The 12,123-nt window shown below is 44.4% G+C and overlaps 1 protein-coding gene across 2 annotated transcripts in view; it reads left to right on the top strand.

Annotated features, from left to right (window-relative positions):
* Positions 1–12,123, top strand: part of GALK2 (galactokinase 2) — a 430,984-nt gene that overhangs the window by 235,832 nt on the left and 183,029 nt on the right. For both annotated transcript variants that reach the window (XM_073653081.1, XM_073653082.1), the window contains one exon: positions 7,815–7,967. In XM_073653081.1, coding sequence (XP_073509182.1) covers positions 7,815–7,967 — 153 coding nt within the window. The remainder of the gene's footprint in view (positions 1–7,814; positions 7,968–12,123) is intronic.

The following is a 12,123-nucleotide window of genomic DNA, read 5'->3' on the forward strand; positions in this document are numbered from 1 at the left end:
GCGCTGGCGGTGGCTGTGGCAGTGGAGCTCCCCTCGGTATCCGGCATCCTCCTCCCCCCTAGTGGACCGTGGCCTACCTTGTGATGCTCTTCTTCCGTAGGCCGCGGCTCTGCAGTCGATCGTCGGGGTTGAGGACCTGGCGTCGCGCTCCGATGACGTCAGCGTCGCTCTTCCTCCCTTCCAGGACCTTGCGCAGCGTCAGAGCGTGGGGCGGAGCTTCGGATCTCGCGCGCTTTCGGCGTCCACGCCCCTCTTCTTCCCGTGCGGCGTCCCGAAGATGGCGTCCGAAGGCGGGAAGCAGCTGCGGATGGCGGGAAGAAGGCAGAAGACGGCGGGAAACGGTCCAAGATGGCGTCTGATGGCGGGAATCGGCTCCGGATGGCGGGAAACGACTCCGGACGGCGGGAAACTTCACCACAGGTAAGTATAAAAGTCTCTTTTTCAGGCACGCAGTACCCGGTGGTTGCGGGCACGAAATCCTGCCGACTACGCCAAAGTTGACGCGCCCCCTGGGCCTGTGCTGTGCAGGGGGATACCCGGAGCCGGATCGCTGGGGGTTGTAGTCCTCCGTGGCGGTGACCCGGTCCGTGCCCAGGGTGGTCAAACCAGTGGCAGTCTATTTGTATTGTAATACGTGTCCGACTACGCCACCCGTGGATTGCGGTCAGTGGGGACCGCCGCTGCGCTGCAGACCGCTGAGGCTGATGTTGTTTGCGCAGCCGAGTATGGGATGACTCCCCACGGGAGAAGTATTGCCTCAGGGCAGCTAATGTGGAAGATGATGGGAGTGATGGTCTCAGGGTCCCAGTGCTAATGGTGCAGGAGCGGCAAGGAATCACAGAGACAGGAGGTGCAGTTTAGGGTCTTTACTGATGGTACAAGGCAGACCCTCCCGGGAGTACTGGCTAGTATAAGGGGCCTGGTCAGTCTGCGAGCAAGCAGGAGTTCCCCTGGCCAGGTGGAGTTGTAGGCCTCCCCGTTAATCTGCACTCTTCCTGGCTACCTTGCTATCAGCGGTTACAAGTAGCCCACGTCCCTGAGTATACCGTGTGGTGCTCACCCGTATGGCTGGTGACTTGGGGCCTTCTGTTAGCCTCCGCTCCTGGATGGCGGTGCTGGTCCCTTCTTTGTGACTGAGCCTCCGGGCTTCTATGGCCAGAGGACCTGGAATCCCCTGCCGGCTGGTTTCTGCTGCTGGGTGTATATCAGTCCCCACAGCCTCGGACTCCTGTGTCCGGCTTTAGTATCTTCGTCCAGGGCGAACTCTGCTCAGCTCCAGCCCCTGGACTTCTGCTACTGCTCCTACATAGCTCCTGTTCTTGCTTTCCCTGTGTCTGGAACTGTCTGCAGCTCCACTCTGACTCTGACTGCTCTAATCCCGCCCCAGACCCAGTTTTATAAGGGCAGATTCCTCCCCTCCCAGGTCTGGGTGGGCCGTGTTGCATGTTTAGGGATCCTGACCAGAGAAACCTCCCACTTGCTCTCAGACATAATATCTCTATTACTGTGGCAACCAGACCCCTGGGGTGTCACATTTCTCTATACAGAAACACAGATCATAATTTGCCTTGACCTTTTACCAGCACCTGAGTTACACACACACACCCCTTATTGACCTCACGTGGGCTGGGTTGTGGGATGTCCTCAGCCCTTCAGTTTTTTATAAAAATCCCCAATTTATGCGATAACTTCACTCCTGGTGATCGCAGAAGCTCGAGATCGCCACCATATTTTTTATCGGGATTTTACCATTACCCAGAGACCAAACATGACGTGGCTGGTATTAGTTATCTGTCCACTATTGATTTGTGGCTTATAGACACAGTTACAGTTATGAAAAAACATGCACCTACTTCCTCTATTAGCCCTGAAGGTGAAAATATACGTCCCATCACTATCGGATTTATACAAACTCCTATATTCATAATTTTCTCTCGGAGACCCCAAGTCTGGGCTGCCTATTATAGATATAACATTTTCCCTGGGGGAACAAGGCTTCCCAGTGTGTACTTTTTGGAGAGACAATAGACATCCTGCCTTAAATACCTCTCCAATCTATAACTCTTTGTCTAACCACCAAAGACATGTTAGTTGGTACTACACAGGTCTTTCATTTCCAAAAGGAGCTGCCTGCATTCTAATTAAGATTGTCACTTCCACTATACATAATTTCATACTCCTTTATGTTCGTTGTGCCAGTCTAATTTCTAGGAGACGTGGATTGTCAGTTCTTGATTTCCTTACTGGAAATCTGTGTAAGAGGGGAGGAGGGAGGGAGGAGGGTGAATGCCCTCCTCACCAGGAGCTTCAGAGATTTTAATATTTTCTATGCCATCTCCCCCTTTTTGAGGAAGCGTGGGGGCTGATTTACTGAAAGCCCCACCTTACTGCCCAACCCTTCCTGGATCTCACAATACTTTCTCATTCTGGGATTCAGAGATGGGCTTCTCCGAGGAGTTACTCAGCACCACCAGACAGGTCTGAGACTCCTGGCTAGGGGTAGCCAGAAGTGATGCTAAGGCCCACATTCTCACAGGAACCCTTCAGGACCTGTTCTGGGCCAGTCACTGGTCCTGTTATCCTGGTGGATGGTGAGGGTCCAGAAGGCAGGGCACTACCTGCATTCTGGACTTTCGTGCCACAGGTGACAGCGGCTAGACAGGCTGTCTTCCCAGGGGATAACAACATTTTTCTATTGATCCCCACACCTGTCCACCACCTTGACTGACTGGGGATATTACGTTCCTGCCCATCTGACAGGCTGTGGAACACACCTACCCACCAATCTGGCTGACTGGGGATACAATTTTCCCAGCCTTCTGACAGGCTATGGGTACCTATTTCCCATCATCCTGACAGATGGTGGGACACACATTTCCTTCACCCTGCCTGGTTGTGAGACATACCTTCCCACTCCCCGGACAGGCTGAGGATAAGACCTTCCCTGCCGCCTTGTTATCGCAGGAGTTGTGCTAATTATGGGAAAGCTACCACCGGCCATGCCACAGTTCGTCGTGACACTGGTGAGCTACACGGGACCACCTGCTTCATGGTCTTCCTGCCTGCTCCCATTGTCCTTAGCACTTATGGCTGGGTCCTTTTAGGGAATCCTCAGCAACATCCCTGCACAGCATGACGTGGCTGAGTTCTCCTTTACCACAACACACACTTTCATTAGGCATGACATTCACATTATCAACTTTTGAAATGCATGACATATCAGATCTGGGAAGGTTGTCGGGGACGTAGTGGGCAACCAACTGATCCAGATCAGTTCCCAATAACACATCTGTGGGGAGATTCTCTGACTCCACTTCCCTTATCCCCCTCCCCACACCCTAATTCAGGAATTTCCGGCCCATTGGTAAGGTACGGCGAACACCCCCAAACTAGGTGACAGTCAGGGTCTTCGCAGGGATGAGTTCTTCTGGTAGCAAAAAGTCAGGGTGGATGATGGTACATTCTGTGCTGGTGTCCTTGAGCCTAACAGTAACGGTGTTGCCACAGTAACCGGTTGCAAATTCTCACTGGCCCTCCCAACCGCTCCACCCACAAAAAGAATAGATGCACTAGGCCACTGGACCTCAGGTATGGGCATCATCTTCTGCCTCTCCGGGCAGTTGAGGCTGATGTGACCAGTTCGATCACAGGTATAGCAGCGCCTGGAGTCATATGAAGGCTGGAAGATGGGGCAGGATTTCCTGATGGCTGGCTGGCAGGTGTACTGAGGGTGGTTGCCGGCTTACCCCCTTTCCAGCTGGCAACGACTGACTTCCGCACCTCAGGCATATGGTTGGCCTCATAGGCATCTGCAATCTGAGCTGCTTTAGCGGCCTCCTTTGGCTCGCAGTCCAGCATGAACTGTCACACCTCCACAGGGCAAAGATAAAGACACTGGTTTTTCACCATCAGGTCCTCCAATTCCTCGAAGGTGGTAACTGAGCGTCCCTGGATCCACTGCTTGAAGTTGGTTCTGAGCCCATCCACCACATCACTGTAGCTGTCGTGTGGTCCATGCTGGAGGGCCCGGAACTTCTTGCTATACACCTCAGGAGTCAGCTGTTACTTTTTTACCAGGGCCTGTTTGATGGCCTTGTAGTGTCCATCTTGGTTTCGAGGGAGAGAAGCAAACACCTCCAGAGCTTTTCCTTGAAGTCGTTGGGTTAAATATCGGACCCACTGGTCCTCAGGCAGCTGGTACTGCCTGCAGGCTTTTTCAACCCCCCGCAGAAATATGTCCAAGTCCCCGTCCTTGTCCATGACAGGAAAATGCTCAGGACAGAGTTTAAAGCGGTTGGCACTGCTGGACTCACTGCTTGATGGGGGAGATCCTGTACCTGGATTTGGGCTAACTCCAGCTGATACTCGGCTTGACGTTCAGCTCTCTCAGCCTCTTGGTATTGCTGAATCAGGTTCAGACGTCCCTCATGATCATCTGCACCGAGTTACTGTAAGGCCGTCTGCAGGTGGGGGTCCACACTATTCTGGTTGCGGATATGGCTAGCATTCACAGGTGGGACCTCTGCAGCAGCGCTATCCATGCCTTGGCTGACCTCCCCTTCATCAGGGCTCAGGTGACGGACTTGCTCTGCCTTACATTGCAACAGTCCAGCAATCATTTGGTGCCTGGTTTGGCTCATGGAGTCAATGTACCTCATCCTATAGAGGGCAATAAAAACCTCCTTCTTCTGCTGATTATACCAGGCCTCATCAAGTGTAGCCATAATTGCCAAACAAAAGATAGAACAGCAGAACAAGAGAAGGGGGGTGTAATTGCTACACGTGCAGTATTGTTCCAGGTGAAAAAAAAAAATGAAAAACACTAAGTTCCTTAAAACTCTGCACAGAATTCTCGCAAGAACCATGTAAGCCTTCAGTGACGAGAATGGTTGCCCAAACCGGATCACTGATGTTCTGTAAGATCCCACCGCTTGCCACCAATTGTCAAAGATCGCAGCCAGGGTGTTGTATCTCAACCCACCCACTGATATCTTTGGAGCGAACCACTCTCTGCTGCCCCCTATCATCCAAACAATTACGCATTTGACGGACTATTAACGGAGGAGGCCGCAGGCTGTTTTTACTAATAGGCCGGTTATCGGGAAACTAAAAGTGAGCATATGCTATATACACCTCTGATTCCAACGCATTGAATATATGTATATACCTCCGATACAGTCACTGCGAATTCCAAAATAACGCAAGAAAGATTATTCGCTGCCACCACCAGTTGTTTTTATAGTGGCTGACTGGACGCCTGATAGGTAACATATGGCTTCGGCGAGCGGTTTACAGAACAAAAGTGACAGAACTATTACATTTTATATTTAATCCAATACAATGCGCAGTGTTTATGAGAAAATATACAAAAGATTTTACAAAGGGGACAAAACAATGCAGCATATACAGTTCCATAAAATAAAATAGAATAACAAAGGAAACTTGCTAAACCCCTCACAGAGATGAGTCAACTTAGCCGAAGGAAAGCACTTCGATTGGAGACGTTCAGTGAGCAGGATTCATGCATACACCTGATGTTTCTCTGTACCGGAACAAAGATCATAATTTGCCTTGACCTTTCATCAGCACCTGAGTGACACCCACACAACCCCCCCTTGCTGATCTCATTTGGGCTGGGTTGTGGGATGTTCTCAGCCCTTCAAGATTTTATGAAATCCCCAACTTATGCGATAACTTCACTCCTGATGATCGCAGAAGTTTGAGATCAACGCCTTATTTTTTATCGGGATTTTACCGTTACCCAGAGAGGAAACATGACATGGCTGGTGTCGGTTATCTGGCTACTATTGAGGAGGGGATGAGGGAGCTTCACAGATTTTACTATTTTCTATGACAATGTGTGTAACAAAATGTGTAATTGCATTAATTTTCTGGGAGAAATGCTATATTTACTGGAACAATTTCGACGGTACCAACACTTTCGGACATGACTGTATAATATTATGGGACATTGACGTGTGGTTCTAAGGATATAGTGCACACTTAATATGATCCCTAAACTTGACTTATAATGTTGCCCTAAAGAGGAGGTAATACTACTCAATAAAAGACATGAGTATTAAACATGGTGACATATATCATATAAGAGGGGAAAGCAATTTGATGGATATATTGTGCATACCTGAACTCATTCTTACTGATTCCTATCTTTAATTCATAATTCTACCCTATTATGGTGTGAACAAGTTTTTTTCTGATAGATATTAGATACTTTTGTCTACTGGGACTGACTTGATATCCAACCTAGTACTTTTGTAAGGAATAATACATTCCATACAAGAGGCTTCATTTTTTCATATTCCTATTGATGTATGGTGAAGCCGTTTTCATCTTTTTCTACGTGAGTTCTGTTTGTGTTTTGAGCTATATACTTGGTTTAGACACTCCATTTTTTTCACTTTTACGGTGCCCACTTTTTTTGTGGACAGAATTGATGAAAATGGGGAAATTAGCTGGGAATGCCACGGAGAGTGTGATAATTGTTGTATCCTTACTGCAACTTTCTTAAAGGAGTATTTAAGTTTCAGGCTACAGTCTTCATCTCTTCATTTTCAGACCCATAATATGTAGTTTGCAAACTGCTCCTAGTTTCAGACTTTTGTCATGATATATCCTCACTGTAATACACACGTGGTCAAAATTGTTGGTACCCCTCATTTAATGAAAGAAAAACCCACAATGGTCGCAGAAATAACTTGAATCTGACAAAAGTAATAATAAATTAAAAATATTTGAAAATGAACAAATGAAGGTCAGACATTGCTTTTCAACCCTGCTTCCACAGAATTTTTTTTAAAAATGACCACGTGTGTACATGCTGGACGTAAGGTCTGTGTATCCAGGTTACTACTACATTCACTAGGTTTTCTGTATTGGCACAGCTTCATTCCTGGGTTGATTTTTTATTTTAAAGCTCATGAAAGATCATGTGCAGCCCTGTCTAATTAGCTCAAAGAATTCCCCCTTTATCCTCAATTATCTTCTGTTAATTCCTTTTCTCCCTCCCTGCAGCTCCACCATTGACCACAGAGCAGGGAGCCTTCAGAGCCAAGAGCTTTGCTTTGATAAATTTGTGTTAGATTTTGCAAACCAGCTAGCTACTTAAAAGACTTAAGCCCCCATCACACTAAGCGAGATCGCTAGCGAGATCGTTGCTGAGTCACAAGTTTTGTGACGCAACAGCGACCTCAGCAGCGATCTCGCTACGTTTGACACTTAGCAGCGACCAGGCCCCTGCTGTGAGATCGCTGGTCGTGTCGGAATGGTCTGGACATTTCTTTGATCGTTGAAGCCCCGCTGGGTAGCATGCATCGCTGTGTTTGACACTTTACCAACGACCTTGTTGACGACTCAGACACAGAAACACATAGGCGTGCATCGTTATACAGATCGTTACGGGTCGCCGCATCGTTGCTGCGTCGTTGGGAAGATCTGACTGTTTGACATCTCACCAGCGACCACATAGTGACGCTGCAACGATCCCTGACAGGTCGTATCGTTGTCGGGATCGCTGTAGCGTCGCTTAGTGTGACGGGGCCTTTACTCTGCAACACCAAAATGGTAGGAATTTTAAATGAAGATTACTTACAAAGATGCTTTATTTTATATTTAGCAAGCAAACAAACAACAAATCAGTGGGACGGGGTACATAGCTGTTAATTGCTGGGTGTGGAGGAAATAACCATCACCTAACACATACGCATAGTATGCTATTAGGAGCATCATTGTATTGTTTGCCCAGTGTTAAACTACATTAGCTGTACTATAATATTATATTTTCTATCCTTCCACAGGCAAAGTTGATAGAGTTTGGCCCTCTTAGAGCAACGGATGTAAAACTTCCACATGGAGCTGTTTTTGTGATTGCTAATAGTTGTGTTGAAATGAACAAAGCAGCAACCTCTCATTTCAATATAAGAGTTGTGGAGTGTCGGCTTGCCACCAAGGTATAGTATCTGCCATTCATCATTTTGAAAATGATTGAAAAGATGAACCAAGAATAAGCAGTAGCTACAGAGCCATTACATTCTTTAGTAAAAACTAAGAGCTATAAAGTATTAGTGTAGGCTAAACCTGATATTTCACTGCAGAGAATACCTTAGCACAATCAGCAGCATATCCAGTATATGCTTTCTGAGTTTTACATACGAAAAACTCTGTTGAAGAAAACTTTACTTTAATATGGAAGCACTCAATTCCACTTTTGTTTTCCCCTTTTTTCTTAAAGGGTTATTCTCATGCTTTTAAGTGGTGTAGATATGGCGAAATTCTAAAACTAAGCAAGTTTGCCATTAACTTGCTTTTATTACATTGTACAATTGCAGAAAAGCTGCAACTTTAAAAACTCACTAAATACTCATAGTGGGAACGTAGCCTTACTCACCACAAACGTAGCACCAGAATTATTAAAGTGGCTTATGCTGTTTGATAAATTTGATGCATCTTTAGACTGTCTAGACTAAACTAAGTTTACTCCATCTATTATTTGACATACATTTATTAACTAAATTATTCCAGATTGTGGTGCAATTTTGGTGCAAAGCTGATTCACAAGATTGTGATTTATGCCAAAGCCTTGTAGAGCATATTGAAAAATGTTTTTAAAGCACATGATGAAGAGACTAAGAAGTTAATTGCACCAGAATTCTGACATCATTTGCGCAAAAAGAAAAATGGTCTTTAATCACTTTCACCAAAGTTTTTACGTGTTTTAGATACTTTCTGTGTATTTGTTAACAAAGAGCATGATCTTGCTGCAATCAGTCATAGCTTATCATGCCAGAATTGTGTTACATATTTCTAGAACAAAGTTAGCCAAATAAGAAGTGGTGTAACCTTAGACAGGACAGTCTTAAAATATGCCGGATTTATCAAATACAATGACCAATTATGATAAACTACTGCATTTTAAGACGCTCTCTAGTCATTTTCTGTGTCTAAGAATTAAACAGTATTGATACATCTGTCTGTATAAATGGGATGCAAGGCATGAAAGACAGACAGTTTTTTGACACAAAGAAGGCCAGTTTTCCAGCTTATGTAGTTTAGTAAATTATTCCCTTTACATTTTAATGATTGGACAGTCTAAGGGTATGTTCACATATCCGATTATTTGAGATGAAATTTTAATTCTTCTGTTCACATGGATTAGCCCGGGATATTATGGGGACCCCAGAGTACAATAAAGCTAATATGCAATAAAAATAATATGTAAAAAATAAAAAAAAAACTTATACTCTCTTCGCTGCTCACCTCATCGGCCCCTCTGCACTTCACCACCGCCCGTCTGGTCCTTGACACGATCGGCCAAGCTGAAATCCCCAGGCCTATTACGTTAGGCCAGGGCTTCCAAAAAGGTTCTGTGTATGCACCCACAAAGGTCCAAACGTCCAAATCCCTTTTTATCAGGGCTTCAGACATAAGCCCAGATGGATCCACTGATAAAATGTGATGTGAAGCCGGACAATTATTAAGAATGTCAGATTAAGTGGTTAGCGCCTTTTAATAAATTTGGCGCAATTTACTCCACTGATCTTTTTTTTACTCCACTGATGTTTTCTGGAACAGCTTAGCTCACTTTGATCTCAATACTGTTTTGGACACAGTAAATATAATTTGTATTGTTTAAACGAGGTTTGCTGTTTTTATGGGGACAGGAAACCAAAATGTATGCAGCATACACATATGCCATGCAATGTTTCCAAGAAATGCCACAAGCAGGTAATTGGTCTGTGTAAACACGTTACGTTGTATTTTGAAGATAATTGAAGGTAAATCATGCCTTTTATATATTTAGTCATGTTGTAAATGTAAAATATTTATCCACGGGTTAAGAGAGAGATTTACGTGGTGTTGAAGCTTTTACTTATCCTATTATTTGCATCTTATTTCTGCCAAAGAAACACATTGCTTCTTGCCTCAAGGAAGCCGCTGAGCAAGGAACTAATCACTGTACTGTATTGTTGTGCCTTTATTCCACAGTGCACAAACATCCCATTTAGTACCCTATCTTTCATTGAGGCCATCATCATTTGTTCACAGCTCATTACAAGAATATACCCTGTTACACTTAGGGTTTATATTTGGCTAAAGAAGCATGTTCTGCTAAACAGAGCAAAATAAAGGGGCCTCAAGTTATTTTCTTTTATATATGTAGAATTGTTTTGTAATATGCTCTATTGTCTATTAGGCAGACACACTATTTGGCATTGAATTTATTATTCTAAATTCTTTAACTCATGGATAAATATTTTACATTTACAACTTGACTAAGTATATAAAATTAAGAGAATAAAAACTTTGATGGGAGTGCTTCTTTAAATAACAGCCATTGAGAGGTTAAGGGAGATTTTACAAATGTCTAAATAGCTGTTTTTAAGTAGTTTCATATGCATTTTATGTGTGGTAGATGACAGGTTCCCTTTAAAGGGAGTCTAATTCATGCTGCCCAAACAGCTAGTAGCATAAATCTGATCCTGGCTACCTGGCTGCATCTAGGTATTTTTCTTTGAAACAGTCTAGTGTTTGAGAGGATAAACTTTGATCATTTAAAGTATCTTACCTGGGGGCCTGTGGCGGAGGAGCAGGGGTCACAGGAGAAAAAGGTCCGTAACGACCAGTATAATGTAACTATATCATTATTTATCTTGGAAATATATGCCTGAATTGCCATTTTTGTTCATTCAGCCTGATATAAATTAAAATAAAAAATTATCAAAAAGTTACCAAAATGGTACCAATGAAAACTACAAACAGCTGGTAGCATAAATCTGATCCTGGCTACCTGGCTGCATCTAGGTATTTCTTTCTTTGAAACAGTCTAGTGTTTGAGAGGATAAACTTTGATCATTTAAAGTATCTTACCTGGGGGCCTGTGGCGGAGGAGCAGGGGTCACAGGAGACATGGTCCCTTCCTCAGCAAGCCGGTGGCAGCAGAAGTGGGGCAATGCTGTGGGCCCTGGGCGGAAGGAGGGGGTGTCCCAGCGGTGCGATGCTGAGAACCTAGTGTCGGCAGAGTGCATTGCTTTTTCCGGCGGTGGACTTCAGGAAGATGGCCGCCATAGGCAGTTGGGCTGAGATCCCAATCTGCGCATGCTCCGCCTCCGGCGGCCCACGGCTTCAGGAAAGTGGCCGCCAGGAAAGCAATGCACTCCGCTCTGCTCACCCCCAATACCGTGCCCGAAGCATCGCCACACTTCTGCTGCCGCCGGCTTCCTGAGGAAGGGACCCTGCCTCCTGTGATCCCGCTACACCACTGCCGCAACCCCCAATAAGCTACATTCGGATTATATCTCCCTTCATCCACCCAAAAAATGGAAATTTATTTTCCAGAAAATACAAATGTCCAAAAAAAAGGTCCGTAACGACCAGTATAATGTAACTATATGATTATTTATCTTGCAAATCTATGCCTGAATTGCCATTTTTGTTCATTCAGCCTGATATAAATTAAAATAAAAAATGATCAAAAAGTTACCAAAATGGTACCAATGAAAACTACAACTCGTTATTATGCAAAAAATAAGCCTTCATATAGCTCTGTGCTCAGAAAAATGTTAAAGTTATGGAATATTATTCAAAAAAATGTGGTTATTTTACTGTATAAAAGTAGTAAAACATAAAGATATATTACGTTGCATATCACTGTAATTTTATTGACCCATACTATCAAACATTACCTTTATTTTACCATGCACTGTGAATAATTTAAAAAAAATCCCTCGCTTTTCTCCCCCCCAAAGAAGCCATAATTTCATTTTTTTGTTAATCTATTCCACGGCAAAAAGTGATCAAAAAGTCACATGTACCCCAAAATAGGGCCAGTGAAACTACAGCATGTACTGTAAAAGCATGGCTCTAAGAATTTGGTGCAAAACAAATTCTTTTTTTTCAGAGTATTTATTGTACAAAAGTAATTAAAGATAAATAAAGCTACTGTGACAAATTAACTGGCAAAGTACTTGAGGGGAGATATGTAACACTGAGGTTGTTAGCTCCAGTAATTAAAAATAGGAAAAAGGTTCCAGTACACGAGTGGGTTTAACAGCCATCTTTAGTGCTAGGGTGACTGAACACCTGAGTGCCTGGTGGTGAAAGCTCTGA

This window comes from Phyllobates terribilis, unplaced genomic scaffold (genome assembly GCF_046119375.1).
Source record: "Phyllobates terribilis strain yellow unplaced genomic scaffold, ASM4611937v1 Scaffold_11__3_contigs__length_659146591, whole genome shotgun sequence".
NCBI lineage: Eukaryota > Metazoa > Chordata > Amphibia > Anura > Dendrobatidae > Phyllobates > Phyllobates terribilis.